Source organism: Oryzias latipes, chromosome 7, assembly GCF_053564925.1.
Source record: "Oryzias latipes strain Hd-rR chromosome 7, Olatipes_Hd-rR_3.1".
NCBI classification, from domain to species: Eukaryota; Metazoa; Chordata; class Actinopteri; order Beloniformes; family Adrianichthyidae; genus Oryzias; species Oryzias latipes.
Window position 1 is genome coordinate 4,242,988 of NC_136243.1, and position 19,532 is coordinate 4,262,519.

At 45.2% G+C, this 19,532-nt stretch overlaps 1 protein-coding gene across 2 annotated transcripts in view; it reads left to right on the forward strand.

Annotated features, from left to right (window-relative positions):
- lama5 (laminin, alpha 5) overlaps positions 1-19,532 on the forward strand; it is a 129,232-nt gene that overhangs the window by 47,040 nt on the left and 62,660 nt on the right. Inside the window, exons 7-23 of one of the 2 annotated variants that reach the window (XM_023957048.2) lie at positions 5,540-5,655; positions 7,661-7,779; positions 7,884-7,974; positions 8,094-8,228; positions 8,370-8,423; positions 10,632-10,772; positions 11,028-11,165; positions 11,448-11,582; positions 13,019-13,153; positions 14,864-15,001; positions 16,032-16,084; positions 16,510-16,609; positions 16,693-16,745; positions 16,917-17,022; positions 17,100-17,199; positions 17,656-17,812; positions 18,248-18,386. In XM_023957048.2, the coding sequence (XP_023812816.1) occupies positions 5,540-5,655; positions 7,661-7,779; positions 7,884-7,974; positions 8,094-8,228; positions 8,370-8,423; positions 10,632-10,772; positions 11,028-11,165; positions 11,448-11,582; positions 13,019-13,153; positions 14,864-15,001; positions 16,032-16,084; positions 16,510-16,609; positions 16,693-16,745; positions 16,917-17,022; positions 17,100-17,199; positions 17,656-17,812; positions 18,248-18,386 (1,910 nt within the window). The remainder of the gene's footprint in view (positions 1-5,539; positions 5,656-7,660; positions 7,780-7,883; positions 7,975-8,093; positions 8,229-8,369; positions 8,424-10,631; positions 10,773-11,027; positions 11,166-11,447; positions 11,583-13,018; positions 13,154-14,863; positions 15,002-16,031; positions 16,085-16,509; positions 16,610-16,692; positions 16,746-16,916; positions 17,023-17,099; positions 17,200-17,655; positions 17,813-18,247; positions 18,387-19,532) is intronic. The other variant, XM_023957049.2, reaches the window with a different exon arrangement.

Genomic DNA, 19,532 nt, shown 5'->3' on the forward strand with positions numbered 1-19,532 from the left:
TACATGGTTCTGACAGGAAGAAGCTGTGTGATCGTTGCAGCAGCGTTTGTGTATTTGTGTGTGTTGTAGTAGCCTCCTGCAGGCTTTGGCTCCCCTGAGTACCAGCCAGGACTAATCCTCTAATCCGGCTTGAATGATGTGCTGCTCACCTTCAATCACATCTACATATTTGCTGTTGGCTCTGGATGGAGCACTAACAATGCTGCTGCGCTCTGGTGGCTTTTCCTCTGTTGTGCACGCACTCATCAGGTGTTGGTGAAGGCACACCTGCACAGACCCGCTGAACACATCTGAAGACAGACAGAGGCGTGTGAAACGCAAGAGGAGGAGGAAGTCACTCTTACTGCACTTAGCGTGGAAAAAATGAGGCGCTTGGAAGAGAAAAAAGAAGACAGATGAGGTGTTGAAGCAAAATGAACACAGCCATAGCAGATGCACATCTCAGTCTGCCTCTGATGTTTCTGGAAAAAGCCATTCTCCATCCCAGAGTTACAGAAGAACAGGGATCTGCTTTAACTCTTAAAAATTCTTTGCTTTCCTGGTTCGTCAGTTTCCCAAAGTTGGTTCCAGTTTGTCTTGGTTGTTCATGCCTTTTTCATCCGCTTCCAGTTTTAAGGTGTATATGACACCCATCCCAAAGTACCTTCAAGTTTCTTTTGTGCAAACAAAATTCTGCTCTTTGTTTTTCCCTGCAAGTCTCAGAGCTGGTGCATTAAAACCAGCTGTTCTAGTTTTGGACATGGAGTTATGTTCTTGAATGAGTTCTGCTTCCCTTGTAATCATTGTCTCTGCAGACGGTGCCTGTTTAGGCCATGTTTTTCCAAGCATTCGGCCAGCCTTCATGTCTGGAAAAGCTCTCCTTCATCTGCACATTCATTTACATATTTATGGCCCGCTTAATGGACAAAATAAGAAACCTCCGCCGCTAAAGAAGACACGTGAGGAGTGATGGACCCAGAGCTCGATTCAATAAATAAAGCAAAACATGATCTCTAATCTGGACCAGGACTTAATAGTAAGGATGGAGGATCTGGCTAGAGAAAATTTTCAACGAGATTCTTAAATAGACTCAGAGTAACTACCTAATAGGAAGCAGCTGTCAAATGAAAAGTGAGCCCTGCTGTGAACATATGGGGAGAAGCGACCACACAAAACATCTCCTGTAAAGAACATAAAACAACAAAACTACATTAGAAATCCTCCCAACCACATTTCTACTGCCCTCTCTCTGTAGTGTGTGTTTCATAGGCTTCCAACCCCAAACTTCTCTCAGTCCTGATGAGCAGAGAGGCTGCAGGTGGAATGTCTCGCTCATCTGTTGCCTGAAGGCACAGACCTTCAGCCGCTGTCACTCTGAAGACTCGCGCCAGGTTTTAATCAAAGCCAGAACAGATGTTAGCTGAGGGATGAAGCAAACACTCGCTGCTCAGCAGGACCTCAGTCTGGCACAAAGCAGACAGCGTCTCTGAAGCCTGGAGGGATGAATTTCAGCTCCTCGCTCTGTTCCCTTCCCAGAGTCAAACACCTGCCAACAAGATGAGTCTCTGCTCAGCCTTTTCATTTCTATCCACATGCCTTTCTTAATGTAGAAGAAGTTTAAAATCCTGAAATTCCACCTTAGACTGGCTCATTACAGCCAAGATCTTATTTGGAAAACTTTCGTAAACAGTTTGGAGTGGGGGGTGGGGGTGGGGGGCAGTCTCACATAGCTAGGTGGTAGTTCAGCTTCAAACATTTGGTGAAGATTTGTATTCCTATTGAAGGTCAAATCATCAGTCTCTGCTCATTGCACTTGAAACCACTCAAACATCTTTGATTATTTCAACTTTTATGTTATAACAGTGTTATCATTTTGGGGTAGCCTCTGACCCAGAAGGTTTGTTCATAAGGACCTGCTTCTCAATGACTTCCTTGGTGAACCATTGACTGTGTCTGAGAACTGGACTCAGTGAGTGTGATGTCCAACCAAATAGTTAATTTAATCATCATTTTTTTCGATAGATGGACGCCACCATGTTGGAGCCAGTAAGTGGCAATTGGTCTGAATCAGTCTGGGTCAGCGTTTCTTTGGCAACCACTCTCGCCAATCAGGAGTGAGCTTGTTGGAAGTCCACACCCCTACCACTTGAAAGCGGGCTGAGGACAAGCTGTCAATCAAATATTTCAAACATTGGATGTGGGGGCCAGCAGGCACTGCCTACTTTCATTCAGGCATCTGATTGGTCAGTTTATGACTTGAATAACTAGCAATAAGGAAAAAACATATTGAAAAAAGTAGTATTACTAAGAACATGTTAAAAAAAGTATCAGAACAAGAATGTGTAACGGTTTCAGTTCCTTTGTGTTTTGTTCCTGGGTTTCCTGTTTTATTTTGTAGTATTTCCTGTTTTGTTGTTGTTTTGAGTTTTACCTTGCCCCATCAGTCCTGAGTGTTTCCACCTGTGTCTTGTTGCCTTGTATGTATTTAAGTGCTGTCTTTCCCTTCCTCCTGTGCTGGTCCATATTGTATTCTTCCCCGGTTTTTCGAGCTTAGTGCATTTTTAGTGTTTCGAGTTTCTAGCCTGCCGTATGCAGTGGTTTTGGTTTTGTCTTTCGTTTTGTTATTAAAACCCCTTACTCCTGCAACCTCCTGCCTCCTCTCCTTCTCTGCGCCTGGGTACTCCCTCATCCGCTCCCCGTGACATTATGGACCAGCCAAACCTGTACCCAGCAGAGAGGACCTGGTTTTGGTGGACCCCTGAGTGTTCCCAGATCCCCTCGGACTTCAGGGGGAGTCGCCTAGCCTCAAGAGGGGGTCGTCGTCGTCGCTGCCGCCCTCACCGCCCTCACCGTAAGCCCTCCCCTGACTCCTGGATGGAGTGGGACATTCTCCAGCCACGGGCCTTCCTGGACCCTCTGGACCAGGACCTGTGGCTGTGGGAGGACCGTTACCTGGAGGAGGAGGGGGTCGAGTCCCAGTGGACTTTGGAGGGTCAGCTCCCCGCCTCCTTCGACGGGCCTCGTTTGGCTGTGCGAAGGGGCCGTCGTCGTCGCCACCGTCCCTCTCGACGCCCCGTTTTGGTTCCGGAGGTGGAACTGGAGGCGTCCCAACCCGGTCCTGCGTTCAGGAGGGAGCCGGACCCGCCACGACCCGTTCCGGCTCCAAGGAGGTTGCCGGACGCACCTCGACCCGTTCCGGCTCCTAGGAGGGTCCCGGACGCACCACGACCCGTTCCGGCTCCAAGGAGGTTGCCGGACGCATCTCCTCCCGTCCCTGCTCCCAGGAGGGTCCCGGACGCACCATGTCCCGTTCCGGCTCCCAGGAGGTTGCTGGACGCAACTCCTCCAGTTCTGGCTCCTAGGAGGGTCCCGGACGCACCTCGACCCGTTCCGGCTCCGAGGAGGTTGCTGGACGCACCTCGACCCGTTCCGGCTCCGAGGAGGTTGCTGGACGCACCCCGACCCGTTCCGGCTCCGAGGAGGTTGCTGGACGCACCTCGACCCGTTCCGGCTCCGAGGAGGTTGCTGGACGCAACTCCTTCAGTTCCTGCTCCGAGGAGGGTGTTGGACCGTCCACGACCGGTTCCGGTTCCGAGGAGGTTGCCGGACGCATCTCCTCCCGTCCCTGCTCCCAGGAGGGTCCCGGACGCACCATGTCCCGTTCCGGCTCCCAGGAGGTTGCTGGACGCAACTCCTCCAGTTCCGGCTCCTAGGAGGGTCCCGGACGCACCTCGACCCGTTCCGGCTCCGAGGAGGTTGCTGGACGCACCTCGACCCGTTCCGGCTCCGAGGAGGTTGCTGGACGCACCTCGACCCGTTCCGGCTCCGAGGAGGTTGCTGGACGCAACTCCTTCAGTTCCTGCTCCGAGGAGGGTGTCGGACCGTCCACGACCGGTTCCGGTTCCGAGGAGGTTGCCGGACGCCACCCCTTCCGTTCCTGCCGCGGATCCCGAGCCCGAGCCACCAGTTCCAGACTCTGAGCCTGAGCCGCCTGCCGCGGAACCCGAGCCGCCTGCCGCGGACCCCGAACCCGAGCCGCCTGCCGCGGACCCCGAGCCGCCTGCCGTGGACCCCGAGCCGCCTGCCGCGGACCCCGAACCCGAGCCGCCTGCCGCGGACCCCGAACCCGAGCCGCCTGCCGCGGACCCCGAGCCGCTGCCGCCTGCCGCGGACCCCGAGCCGCTGCCGCCTGCCGCGGACCCCGAGCCGCTGCCGCCTGCCGCGGACCCCGAGCCGCTGCCGCCTGCCGCGGACCCCGAACCAGAGCCGCCCGCCGCGGACCCCGAGCCGCTGCCGACCGCCGCGGACCCCCAGCCGCCAGCCGTTTGCTGGTTAGACTGTCGATGCTGGTTGGCGCTGCCTCCCGGCCGCCCTCCGGATCCGTTTCGCCGGACAGGGCGGTCTCCGGGCCGTCCTCCGGACCCGCTTCGCCGGACTGCTGTTGGCCCTTGGATTGGCCTTTCGGGCCCCCTCCTCCTGGACTCTTGGAGGAACCTCGGTGCGGTTCCTTGAGGGGGGGGTTATGTAACGGTTTCAGTTCCTTTGTGTTTTGTTCCTGGGTTTCCTGTTTTATTTTGTAGTATTTCCTGTTTTGTTGTTGTTTTGAGTTTTACCTTGCCCCATCAGTCCTGAGTGTTTCCACCTGTGTCTTGTTGCCTTGTATGTATTTAAGTGCTGTCTTTCCCTTCCTCCTGTGCTGGTCCATATTGTATTCTTCCCCGGTTTTCGAGCTTAGTGCATTTTTAGTGTTTCGAGTTTCTAGCCTGCCGTATGCAGTGGTTTTGGTTTTGTCTTTCGTTTTGTTATTAAAACCCCTTACTCCTGCAACCTCCTGCCTCCTCTCCTTCTCTGCGCCTGGGTACTTCCCATTCCCCCCGTGACAGAATGGTTATTCTAAATAACTGTTCATTTCTCTGTAGAAGTCTATGGGATCTTGGCTTTGACTGCAGCGGCAAAGGAAAGCGATATACATGCTGATGGGTCAAATAAATCATCAGTTCAGAGAGAAAGTTCACCTCTTTCCGCTTGTTCCATATGACGAAATGAAAGTTTTTTTTAAAGAAGCCAGCACACTGATGCAGCACATTTAAGCTATGTGACCGGAACTACTTTTTTAGGCGTGCATTATCACTGTGGATAATCACTTTTTAATTCACACCCAGCAGCCAATCAGTGTTGAGTATTCACCCGGACTGTGGTATAAAACCAAATAAACTTTTAAAAAAGTGTGTACTTCTGTGGAATCACAGCAGTGAGAAATCTCATCCTTCCATCTATCCTGATTCTGATCTGTGATGGTGTAATGATGATAGTTTGTTTATGTTACCATTAAACCTTTTATTAAACAAATAAACACAGTAAGATTACTTGTTTCTTTTATACACAGTGTTAAATGTGGTTTTTGTATCTGGGACTAAATTCTGCATGTAATTAAATTAATATGGTGAGGGGGGGTTAGATGCAATATCAAATGATCAGATGAAAGCTCCACCTCTAAGGACAGAGAGTGAAAATCTTGGGTTAAAGCCTGTTTTCAATATTATTACTCTTTTATCTACAGGCTGCAGTGTGACTGTCAACACCACACCTGTGGAGTGTCATGTGACCAATGCTGCCCTGGGTACCATCAGTTACCATGGAAACCTGCCACAACTTACAGTGCCAATGAGTGTGAAGGTGAGTGCATCACAACATACTCACACGCATGCAAACACATGTATGGACACACAATACACACAAAAGCATCGACACACAAAGGTATGCTCACACGTGTACTCCTACATGTTAACACCTATATGTTCACATATAGATGCTAAAACACACACACATATGTCCACACACACAGATTCCCATAGACATGCACTCAGCGGCAAAACTCTAACCCTACCATCTGAATGTGGCAGCAGAACTCATCAGACCAGACGTTGTTTTGTAATCTTCTGTTGTTTGTATTTTGGTGAACCTGTGTGAATTGTAGCCTCAGTTTTCTGTTCTTAGCTGTGTTATGTGTACAGTGATGCTCTTCTGCAGACCTTGGTTGTAACCAGTGGTTCTTTGAGTTCCTGTTGTCTTTTTACCAGCTGGAACCAGTCTGGTCATTCTCTTCTGACCTCTGGCATTTCTGCCCACATAACTGCGGCTCACCGGATAATTTCTCTTTTTCAGACCATTCTCTGTAAAACCTAAAGATGGTTGTGGGTTAAAATCCCAGAAGATCAGCAGGATTCTGAAATCCTTAGACCAGCCCGTCTTGCACCAACAACCACGCCACGTTCAAAGTCACTTCAATCACCTTTTTACCCCATTCTGATGCTCGGTTTGACTGCAGCAGATCATCCTGACTATGTCTACACATCTAAATCCATTGAGTTGCTGCCATATGATTGGCTGATTAGACATTTGCTTCAATGAGCAGTTGGACAGGTGTGCCTAAGAAAGTGGTCAGTGAGCGTAGGAAGTTTCAACACATGGGTATCAGCTCAGGAATGGGGCCATTACCAGTCTCTTTTTCTACATGCTAAAAGCAAGCACAGCATTGACTCCCTGATCCACACCCCCAGGATCTACAGTACTGACGTTGGGATGTCATTTAGGCTCGAGAAATGCAGACGGATGGTGCCTGAAAAAAAGAGGCAAGGTAGTCAACACAGGAGGGGTCTCACTCCCAGAAGGAACAATAGCAGACATTGAGGACAGTTACAATTACCTTGGAATTCCACAGGCAAATGGCTGCTAAATACCTCCAATGAGTAAGGCAAGTCCTGAGCAGCAGCTCAAAGGCAAGAACAAGACCCAGGCAATAAACAGCTATGCACTGCCAGTTATCAGATACCCTGCAGGAATAATAAGATGGCCAAAGGAAGACATACAGACCACAGATGTTAAAACACGAAAGCTCCTCACCATGCATGGAGGGTTCCATCCCAAATCCAGCACCCTGAGACTGTATGCTAGCCGCAAGGAAGGAGGCCGAGGACTAGTGAGTGTAGAAGCCACTATCCAGGATGAAACATCCAAGATCCATGAGTACATCAAGCTCAAGGCCCCAACTGACAGTGTGCTCAGTGAATGTCTCAGGCAATGGAGAGCAGAGGATACAGTGTTGGAGGACAGATCCTCATGGGAGGACAAACCCCTGCATGGGATGTACCACCCGACCATAACTGAAGTGGCTGATATCAAGAAGTCCTACCAATGGCTAGAAAGGGCTGGCCTACAGGACAGCACTGAAGCGCTCATCCTGACAGCCCAGGAACAAACCCTGAGCACCAGAGCAATAGAGGCTCAGATCTACCACACCAGACAAGATCCAAGGTGTAGATCTACCACACCAGACAAGACCCAAGGTGTAGGCTGTGCAAAGAGCTGCCTGAAACAATCCAGCACATAACTGCAGGGTGTAAGATGCTGGCAGGGAAAGCATACATGGAGCGCCACAATCAAGTGGCTGGAATAATATACAGGAACATGTGTGCAGAATATGAACTGGAAACCCTTTATGTCAACCCTTAGTGTGAATGTGTGTGTGTGTAGTTGTGTTGGGCTGCGACAGACTGGCAACCTGTCCGGAATTTACCCTGCTTTTACCCAACAGTAGGTGGGAAAGGCTTCCGTGGGTTTGTAGGATGGGTGGACGGACAGACATAAATGTATACATAACCCAATGTGCATTTTTTTTCAGCATGTAACTGTCATCATCATGCCTTTGAATGTTACTATGACCCTGAGATCGATCGGAAGAGACTCAGCCTTGACATCCACGGACACCACAGAGGTGGAGGTGTCTGCCTTAACTGTCAGGTATCGGATTTCTTTAAATGTGCGATGCTTGATTGTAGGCTTATTTTGACAACTACTGAGTTGATTTCCGCGCATATAATGTAAAGACAACTCCTTCTTTTCAGCATCACACTACCGGAGTTAACTGTGAGCGCTGCATCCCCACCTACTACAGGTCACCTGACCACCCCATCAACTCCCCGCAGGCCTGCTTACGTGAGAAAAAGCTGTTGGACCTCAGCAAATGGTTTCAGCATATGCCCCGTCCTAGTGGCCATCTTATGTGCTTTCCTTGTCTCTGTCATCTCTGCATGTGCTGCTTCTCAAACCTTCAGCCTGTAACTGTCAGATGGAGTTTACTGATGGAACCTGCGAGGATCTGACCGGTCGCTGCTTCTGCAAGCCAAACTACACCGGGGACGACTGCAACTCCTGTGCCAGCGGCTTCATTGGTTTTCCTGAGTGTTACCGTGAGTCCCAGAACCAAGAAACTAATTAGGAGCTGCAGATATTTGACTTTAAGCATTTTAAGTGAAAACACCTCTCCAAAAGAGAAAGAAACAAGCAACATTTAATTGTTTGTTGTACTTTGGTCTTTGTCTCTCCACCAGCCATCCCCACATACCCCACCAGTGGTGAGGCCAAACCAGCTGGAGAGATCATCAGTAAGATTTCCTATTATCCTAGTATTACATGCTGCAGTTTTTAATGTCAATAAAATCAAAGCCAGCAGTTGATCACATTTCTTATCTTGAAGAGTCTATCAAGGACCAGTTCTAATTTACAATGACATCCTGGGCAAAAAGCATAACAACTTTATTTTAACTTGTAGATGTTTTTTAAATGTATTTTACTGAGGAGTATAAATAAGTAAAAGGCTTAGATTATTGAAAAAAATAGCAAAAAGTAGTATCATATTTTTGATCATGAAAGCTTGAGGCAGGTGATCATTGAAAGGACATTCATCACAGTTGTGTTATTTAGTCGATGTTTTTTTTAAATTGACATATAATAAGAACATTTGGCGGAGAAGATACCTCAATTGATTTTGACTTTTAAAAAGATAAAAGTGGCTTAAAGCAAAAAGTTTGTGATTCAGAGGAAAACAATGAATTACTTCTGCTGCAAAATAATTTTTAACAATAATAACATAACTAAATGACTTTTGCAGCAACCAGACTTATTTATGGAAATTATACAAATTTAGCAGTAAAACATAAAATAGCATATTTGGAATTTTCTCTCACCATAGAAATAACAGTGGTTCTTTTGTTTGAGAACCTTTTTCTTGGAGTGATAAGTTTTTATCCAACTTTTTGAAGCAATCTGTTTAAGTTTCTTTCTTTGAAAAGTTAATTAATCTTTTCTGTTAGTGCTGATATGACCTGCCACCATGATGTAGCCAGCCCGTTTACGGGCGTGGCGTGTGAATACATCAGGGTAAAGAGTGAAATGTTACGGATACCTGTTGGTTATTGGCTCATACATTTAGTGGGTGAGGCCACAGTAAAGCACAGGTGGGGAGTTATGCAAGAGTTGAGAGCTGAGGTGGATTTGAAGTATTTAGTGCAACCAAGACACACGTAAGCTACGAATATTGAAGATGAACTCTCAGAGAGAGGAAATGGGGACAATCCTGTTATTATTGCAATGACTTGATTATGTTTTGGGGAGTGTAAAAATACCCATCAGAGATTTAATGGACAGCAACTGGTACATAGTTTTGATTTAGCCTTGACATGAATCTAGGTTGATCTGCACCTTTAAAGTATAACATTTTGCTAAACTATAAACCCTCTCAGTTCACGTTATGCTCCATCTTGTTTCCTTTAATTTAAAATTCTTTCTGTCCTAAATTCACAAACTCTGCAATCAACTTATGGTTTGAAACAGATGCAAGATTATGCACAGTCTTGACCTTCACTACCTTCATGTGTAACCCTCCCCCCCCAATCTGCTGGAGTGATGCATGGGAGTTTGAGGAGGTTCTTCTGGTGTAAATGGAATTTCAGTTAAAGTGATAAGCTGGTTTCAAACATTATTTGGTCCGGTCCCCGTCAGCAACTGCCTCCCTTCACTTGCCAAAAACGCCACCTGGAACTTTTTCCCTCGCTGCTTTGGTTTCAGGACATCTTTGTTTTCCATGTTTTTGTTGTACTCACACATGCAGGAATCTGAACCTATGTCATCAAAGCCCTACTCCGATTATCTTTGATCAATTTTCAAAATGTTCCCAGTGGCCTTTTAATCATGATCATGTTGATTTTTAGCCAAAATCCCCAAACCTGTGTCCTTATAAGTAAGTAAGTAAGTACATTTTATTTATATAGCGGCTTTTACAGATAACATCACAAAGCGCTGAACAATAAAAAAACAAACAATACAGGAAAAGCAGAAACAATCAATAAATATGATGTAAAGTAAAACTAAATTGAAGAAAAATAAACGTAGAATAAAAATAACAATGAAACCAGTAAGATAAAAGCATTTTTGATTAAATAGGAATAAAAATGATAGCACAATTTCTGCAGGAGTTCTACAGGAGTTCATTAGAAATTTACCTCTGTGTTGTGGATGGGACTGTTAGCGCGGCAGTTAGCCCGCCCCCACTTTCCATCATCCCTTTGTTTACACTCTTTCCTGCCAGCTTACAGCCCCTCACAACCCCAACATAACATTGCTGGTTCAGTAAAAATGGATAGCCACATTGGAGCCAGAACAACATGACAAAAACACCATATTCATCAAAGTGCGTCTTTAACCCTGTTTTTATTTTAACCGGCTCTGTCAAAAGTATTACATTTAAATGATTAACCAGAAGGAATGGCTGCTGAATCTGTAAGTCTGCTGCATGCTTTCCTGTCTGTACTCAGACTGCGAGTGCAGTGCAGCAGGCACAGTGGAAAACTCCTGCAGGCCGGACCCTCGAACAGGAACCTGCATCTGTAAACCAGGATTCACCGGGGACCACTGCGACACCTGCGCTCCGGGTTTCTATGGACTCAACTGCCAGGGTGAGAAGCACCTGGACCATGTTGGAGGTTCTTTTAACCCAACACTAATTTTAATGTTTAATGTTTTAAAGTTTAAAACAACCTCCAACAGACCACCAGTTTGACCTCCAAATAATAACAATTGTAAAGATAAAAACATGCAGCCTCATTGCTGAGTTTTGTGTTTTCATTCTGAATTCAATCCCAATACTGTAAAAACTGTCATCCTGGATTTGCCATTATAGTTGATCTAACTCTTTGTGTTTGTGTGTGCAGCCTGCCAGTGTTTGGGTCCAGGCTGTTACGACGGGTCATGTGACTTGGTGTCAGGTGATGGAGTGTGTCGAAATGGTTTCCAGGGTTCCCAATGTGATCAGTGTGCACCAGGCTACTTCTACTACCCGCTCTGCCAACGTGAGCCGCTGAACTCTTTCCTCATACTTTCCTCATACTTTTTTCTGAAGTATGAAGCAGATGATCTGATCTGGGGCCACAGCTGGACAGAAAAGTCTTTCTTGGTTAAAGTTTCTAAGGCTGTAGGTAGAAGGGCCGCAAACAGACCTCCTTCTTTCCTGAGAGGGGCTGAGGTTTCTGTAACATTACAGAGGCATCCTTTTTGAAGTCACGGAATAATGTCTGCTTGCTTTCTGCTGAAGGATGTCGATGAACAGTGACCCCTGACCTCTCTGTGTGCAGTGTGCGGCTGCAGCACCATAGGCTCGCTGCCTGAAGGCTGCGACGCCTCTGGCCGCTGTTTGTGCAGGCCAGAATTTCAGGGCCCTCGATGTGAGCAGTGCAGATCTGGATTCCACTCCTTCCCCAACTGTCAAGGTAAGCACCTGGCACAGGGGATCTCTGAGCAAGTCTTATGCTGAGTCCACACCGAATGCAATTCACGTGGCAGAGGCTTCCAGTTTCACTGTTAAGTCAATATGCAGAGACGATCTGAAGTCCTGTGCATGATTTGAGCACTGGATGCGGCGCGCCAGTCCGACAGCAGCACGGTTTTAGGAGCGCAACACAGCACGCCAAGAGTTCAGACACCTGAACTTTGGCAATGAAGATGGGTCACATCCACCAATCAGGAACTCAGCTTGGGCCCCTGATGTGTTCAGTGATGTGGAGTCCAAAACCAACACGGGGGAGAAGGTGGGGTACAGGTAGTCATCAAACTGGGTGACAGAGAGATGGAAGTACCGCTGAAAGCGCCGTCATTCACATGTGACTACCACAACAGGAGTGAACCTCACCGTACCGGGAGAGTCTCAGAATGATGTCATGAACCCAGACATGGAGACGTGATTACTGATGCTTTGTAGAACTCTTTAGAATAAATAAACCTGATCTCTAAACATCATCCATGTCTTCTTCTACATGTAGCGATCAGGCAAAAAACCTCTGCCAGGAGCTCCTCCTACAGGCATCTGGGGTGTCAGGTTTTGGAACACATTTTAGGACAAACGTCCAGCAGAGCAGCAAAGGTGCCGTGCGACACGTAGATCGTGTGAACGCAGCTTTGATAAATGAAGCAGTTACAGGGACACAGAAACACCTCCAACCCAAAAGAAGAGGGAGAGAAAGAAAGGCAAATGTCCTTAAAGCTCAGGGCTGCCTTATTGGCTGAATATAGATGAGAACTGGACTGTGACCCCTCCCCCCTCGCGTTCCAAACAGGAACTACCTGCTGGCTCCAAGAAGCCCAAATCTCATAGACTTCTATAGAGAAATAAAAGTCACTCTTTCTATTGGCCAGGATAACCAGTCTGGATCTGATACCTTTTATTAAGATGTTCTTGATAATTCTCTTTTCTTATGCATTATTTCTTTATTGCAAGTTATTAAACTTATAAACTGACCAATCAGATGACTTAACATAATCATGGGATCTCACACGGAACACTCAAAACGTTTGATTGACAGATTCTCCCAAGCCCTTTCTCAAGTGGAAGTGGCGTGGTCTTCCAACAAGCTCACTACTGATTGGTGAGGGTGGTTGCCATAGAAATGCTAATTCAGACTGACCCCAGACCAATTAGTGCTTTTTGTCGACATCTGGCTCCAACACGGGGCCATCCGTATCGTAAAAAATGGCAACTGTATTGATTTCATTTGATTGAAGCCAGATGACATCACACTCTCACTCAGTCCCGTCCTCAGATACAGTCAATGATTGGGACGAGGAGGGCGTACCTCCTGTCTGCTGGCTGCAGCCTGGATGTGATCTATTGTGGGTTTGTTGTTGAAAGCTGTGTGTTTACTTTCGTCAGAGTGTGTCTGTGATCCTCGGACGTCGCTGGACTCCAGCTGCACTGTGTCCGGTATTTGCCACTGTCGACCCAACTACAGTGGAGCCTCCTGTGACCAGTGTGCCCCTGGTTACTATGGCTATCCAAGCTGCACGCGTAAGTGTTGGTTCTCACAAGGAATCAGGATCAGAAATACTTTATTGATCCCACACGTGGGAAATTTGTTTGTCACCATAGCAACTGACAGCAGAGGGAAAAAAAGACTAAGAATAATTTAAAAAAAAAAACAAGAACAAAGAAAATGTAGCATAAATGCAAACAAGGTGGTATAATTTAAAAAGCTATTTACAGAACAGTGCAGGTAAAAAGATGTGCAAAATATAAAAAAAATAGAATAAATAGCTAATAAAAAATGTGCAAAGGTTATCTTTTGCATTGTGATTTGTTGTAGAGCAGATAGAACTTATCCCGCCTCACAAAATTTACTTAAGTGGGACAAAATTATGAAAACCTTCTGATGATGAATCATGGTCCTGTGAAAAATGACTGTCATTGTCACTGTTACAACAACATTTGAAAATTACTCTCTGCTCAACATTCGTTCATTAAATACCGACAATGCAACAATTCTGCTATTTTTTGGGTCATTCCAGCTGCAAGCATTTGAAATGTTTAATCTTCCAAGTATTTTTCGGATTTTCCCTCTAATAATTAAAAACGTCAGCAAACAAAATAATTTTTCAATAAAGCATTTTCTTTTCCTACGGGAACAGTTATAAGGGCAGTGGCTCTCTTGTTTAAGTAAAGGTTAATGGCTCTTTGGGAGAACAAAATAAACGCACACGTCTCTCAATGTTTCTGTTCATTTGGATAAGTTGGCCTTTCTTTATGGCAGGGGTGTCAAACTCGATCGCTCAGGGGGCCAAAATCCAAAACATGGTGCCAACTCAGTGTGCTCAGCTTCTCAGCAAAGTTTGTAATTGATGTTTGTCTCATAGCGGCGTCTTAGATTCTATTCTTTCATCACAGCCACATTCGCTCCACAAATGAGACAAACGTTTACCAGTAATGTCCGAAACATTTATTCTGCCTCCAATCTGGTTGTAAAGATTCTGTTTTTAGAATCTACTTCTTCTCTTCGGCATTGTGAGGGCTAGTGTCCATCAGGACAGCTAGAGTGCTGCATTATGGGATCGGTAGTGTATATGTTATCAGCGCTACAATTTGCTGGGGCATTAATACCAATAACATAAAATGATCTCATAACATTACACGGCGGGCCGGATGTGGGCCGTAGGCCTTGACCTTGACATGTGTGCTTTATGGATTTCATGTGGTTTTTTTATTCAAATGGCCCAAAGACATCCATCATCTACTGATACATAATCTACTTCATTTGAATTCCCTGTCGCATGTTTGTCAGGTCACTTTAAAGGAAACTGTGCACTCTTGCATTTCCATTTTGCTCCGATCAGAATCTGCCATCCAACTTTTTGCTTCAGCTTTCAAATTCTGCTGCATGAAGAGAGTTTGGTCTGGCCCTTAGTGCCTCTGCTGTGAGTATGCTGAGCAGCAGCATGTGAAAAAACAGTGAAACACTGGCTTTATATCAAATGACACCTGAGGAAGTGGCTCCATCTGCAACTAGTTGTTTTATTTTAAACAATTGCCCCTGTGGTGTTTAAAAAGCAACTGAACACAGAAACAGTGTGAGTGTGATGAGCTGTTTTAGCCTGTGTGTGAGTTTATTATCCGTGCTGCTACATCTGATGTAGAATTGGGATAAAACTGCCATCAAAAATGTAGAAAGAGGTGGCCCTAGCTGATTTTTACTTGTAAGTCATCAGGGTCCCGTGTTCTCTGCAGCCTGCCACTGCTCCCCCGAGGGCTCCCGCCATGTGGCCTGTGAGCAGACCACGGGTCAGTGTATGTGTCTGCCGGGTGTGGTGGGTCTGAAGTGCGATGCCTGCCCACACGGCTCCTACGGATTCCCCAACTGCCAAGGTGATCGCACAAACACCAGCCTGGTGTGGATCTTTACCTTTGACGTGTTGATCTGCTTCAGGAAGACTTCAGAAACAATTTGTGCAGAACAGCAAACCGTGAAAATCCTTGCACGCTAATCTCTAAATCAGTGTTTTTCAACCTTTTTTGAGTCAAGGCACACTTTAACCTCGATAAAAATCCCGCGGCACACCAGCATCCAAAATTTAAAAAAAAAGGAGAAACTGATAGTCTGTATTGATCTACAGCCCCTCCGCAATCTCACATGCATTTTTGTTATAATTGTGGCAGAAAAAGCTGGAAGTTGCAGCTGTTTTTTTTTTTTAAAGATGTCATAAAAGTTAAGTTAGAAGATTTAAAGATGTGTGTTTTTTGTGGTGAGCTTTAGCTGGTATTTTTGTTGGAACTGAGAGACTAATGAGCTAAATCAGAACAAGGAAGTGAAGACTTTAACCACTTCTGATTGGTCAGACTGATGACATGTGATTAAGCCTCCAAGAGTGATTGGTGGAGACAGTTAAAGGGGCGGGACTTTTCCTAAAACAGAGCTGGAGCTGCGGTTAAATCGCGGTACCGTCATTATTATCAAAATGTCTTTAATAGAATCAGATAAACAGAAATAAAAAAGTATTTCATGATCTTTCATATTCCCTAACTCCTCAGTGTTTTATCAGGGGCTGTTTGGATGAACAAAGAGCTGATATACTGGAGATGGGAAATGTTTTAGATCAGTTAATGAGGGAAATTTCCCACGGTACACTTGACCATCTCCCATGGTACACTAGTGTGCCACGGCACACTGGTTGAAAAACACTGCTCTAAATAACAGCAGAAAACACCACAACTGTGTTTTCTGCTGTTATTTAGAGCAGTATTTTTCTCTGAAGACAAGTAGAGATTTGTCCCTCATTCTGTCTCAGTGAAGTTGGGAATTTCTCCTGTCATGAGTTACTTAAGATGCCTCAATCCTTACTGACACCTGCAGCTTTGTTAAGTGAGTGATTCCTTTGCATTTTCGTGTCACTGACAGCTGGAACGTGTCATCCGGCCGGTTCTGTTCACTTCGCTGCTCTGCCACATGTGGTAAGTCTTTATGAAATGCCCTTGTATATGCATTATGGGGGATTACTAAAAGTGAGTTTGGAATCTAGCGCTTATCAGTTTTTCAAGTGTAACTTATTCCAAACGTGAGCTTTACGTCCTCGTCTGCAGGTGAAGTCCTCATGAGCACCTTCCATTTTAAAATGGCTTCAAAACAGATGAAGGTTATTTTAATGATTATTAGTCATCATTTTTTAAAAACTGTTTCTAGTTTGGAGGATTTATCTTTGTTTGATGATCTAAAGGTTTTAAGGGCAAAAACATCCCCCCCAAAAAAAGGAGAAAACGGCACAAAGCTTTTGACAGCACCATAGATGAGACGACTGAGTAATTCAGTAGACATATTCAAGACGTGAACTTAGGTGGAGCTCAGGTAAGCAGTTTTTTTTTACTCTCTTCTCACTCAGGGTCAGTGTGAGTGTCGCCGCCATGTGGAGGGCGCGGCCTGCGACCGGTGTAAGCCTCTGTACTGGAACCTCTCCCCGGACTCTCCGAATGGATGCTCCAGTAAGACTCGCTCTAAGAATCGTCTCTGTGGTTTTGATGAACTTTGGAGAATAGAGAACTCAGATCTCTGCTTTCTCTTGCAGGCTGTGAGTGTAACATCGCAGGCACTCTGAGTGGTGTTGCAGAGTGTGCACAGGTGGGCCACTTCCTCTGGAAATGCATTGTTCTTCTTGTCTGTATTTTGTGGTTGAGATTTTCACTTGTTGAAATTCAAAGTGTGAAATGTGGTTTACACCTCTTGTATGGACTGAAATCATTTTGTCATGCTAACCGTAACAGCATATGTCTTATGTCACATGTCTGCCAGGAAACTGGTCAGTGTCACTGTAAGCCCAGTGTCTGCAGTGGGGCTTGCTCTGCTTGCAAAGATGGCTTCTATAACCTGCAGCATCACAACTACTTTGGCTGCCAGAGTAAGTGTGGTTAAACTGTAGCTTTGTCCAAAGACTAAAATGTGGCTGCTAGCATCATTTTTTCTTGTCATCAATAGGTTGTCAGTGTGATATTGGGGGCTCTTTGGGTCCATTTTGTGAAGATCAAAATGGCCAGTGTCGGTGCAGATCCAACGTTGAGGGACCCAAGTGTAACGTGTGAGTTCAGCAGAGCAGTCAACACCTTTCAAACCCTGTTGTACTGCAGGCTGGGAATGATCATATTTGATGGAAGCCTACACAAGGCCCAGCTCCACCTTGAATGGGATCACTTGAGATTTAAAATGGTTAAAAGCATCAAAATAACCCGCCTTTGCTCTTTTGCCAAGAATCATTAGGTCTAGCGTTTTTTATTTGCTGATTCGTTTGCTGATAAACGCTGTTTCTTTCTTCCTGCCTTCAGTCTTGTTTTACCTACACAGAAAGAACAGTTTTACAAAAAGACCTCCAGCTGTTATACATTAGTCTGGCAATCTTTAGCCACTTTTGGACATTAAATCTTCAGTGTGACATGACAAATTATTGAACAAACCAAAGATGACCGATCCTCACACACAGATGTACACTTGTTCAGAACCCAGATGGGTAGCATTTTAAATGTTAGCTTATCTGCAGACCTCGTCCAGATCATTACTTTCCTGACCTTCATCATCTAAAATTTGAGATTGAGGAGGGAACCATGATGGATGGGCGACCAGTGAGATTTGGTTACAACCTACTGGAATTCCCAAATTTCAGCTGGAGAGGTTATGCTCAGATGTCATCCATTCAGGTAAGAAGCCTTTATTAATCTACTTATGGGAATAATAGTATATAAACGTATAATATAGTCATGCACATAGATGTGACTGTGGCCCACACCTTTCCTTTATCTTGCATGAATGTGACCTGTACTGACCTGTGCTGACCTTTGCTGTTTTTTCAGTTCTACACTTTATTTTCCCCAAACAATTATTTCAGATTAGATCTAAGTAATCTCTTTTTTTTAAATAATAAATAAGAATTTATTAGCTGATTTATTTAGTTTTTTTCTGTAGATACTTCCATCTTTGCAGTCCAATGGGTTGGTGTTGTGATCTTTATTGGTGGGTTTGACCCTCTTAACGCTTCCTTATGGATTCTCTCTTCACTCTTTCTCTCTTTTCTCAATTCTTCATATTTGATCTCTGTACGTCTTTGCTGCTGCTGCTTTTTCTTTGCTAAACAGTCCAGGGTTCTGGTGTCGGTATCGATCACTTCTCCAGACCTCTATCATGTGGTGCTGCGCTTTGCCAACTGGGCCGGGTCTGCTGTTCAGGGTCGGGTGTCAGTCACAGAGGATGAATGGAGCTACTACTGTGGTAACTGTAAGTGCTGGGACAGGAGGCTGGTTTCTGCTGTTATGCCTTTCTTTCTTTGCCACTCATTCTTTGGCTGAAAACATATTCCCTTTCCCTTGTTTTATACGTTGATCAAATGTCAAGTGTGGATGCTTGAAATTTGATCAAAGGTGTGATAAAAATATGACACTTGCTACACATCAAACCTCACAAACATTAATGGTATGTTTAATGTGGATAGGGAACCAAGTCACAAGTCACTACATTTCAGATTAGATTAGATACAGTCAGACCAAAGTACATTACGTTATGATGTCGTGAATCCCATATAAAACTTTATTTTATCTGCTCAGCTCCCCAAATGATGACATTACAGCAGCATCAAATGCTTGATGTTAAAAAACTAAACATTTGTGGGAGGCCGCTAACCTTTGTACCATGCCAGGCACATCCAAACAAAGATAAAAGATCGTTATGTCCTGCGTGTATAGTGCCATTTGGCAAGGATTGGGATGTGGCAGAGAAAAAAACGACCTAAACATTTACCTGGAATCACTAAAGTATGCACACAGGCTCTGCAAGCGACTTGACTTGACAAAAATAGTTTGCTTGACCTTTGACCTTATTCAATTTGGCATTGTCTGTGACATTACAGAAATGGAGCTAAATGACCATGCAGGGTACCACAGGGATTTGGCAGCAGAGGATGCCGCAGCAGGCACCTGCAAATCTTTTGGGCCTGTTAACCCTGCTCCATTGACTGTAAATGAGAAGTGGACTGAGTGACCCCTCCCCCTGGAAAGAAGCCAAACTTCCATAGACTTTCTAGAGAGAAATAAACAGCAAATACTCACTTATTCTTTATCTGATACCCTTTTTAAATGTGTTCTTGATGATACTAAATTTTTTAATGGTGTTTGTTCTGTAGTTCAAGTGATAAACTGACCAATCAGATTAAAACATTTGACGTCAACTTTGATAGAATATCCCAAACCCGCTTTCAAGTGGTAGGGGGTGTGGACTTCCAACAATCTCAGTCCTTGACTCAGACTGATTGTGACCAATCACTGCTTACTAACGACGTATTGCAAAAAAATGATGATTAAATTTGATTTTAAATTGGTTGAAACTGGAAGTAAGGCATTTTCTATGGGTGACGTCACACTCACTTTA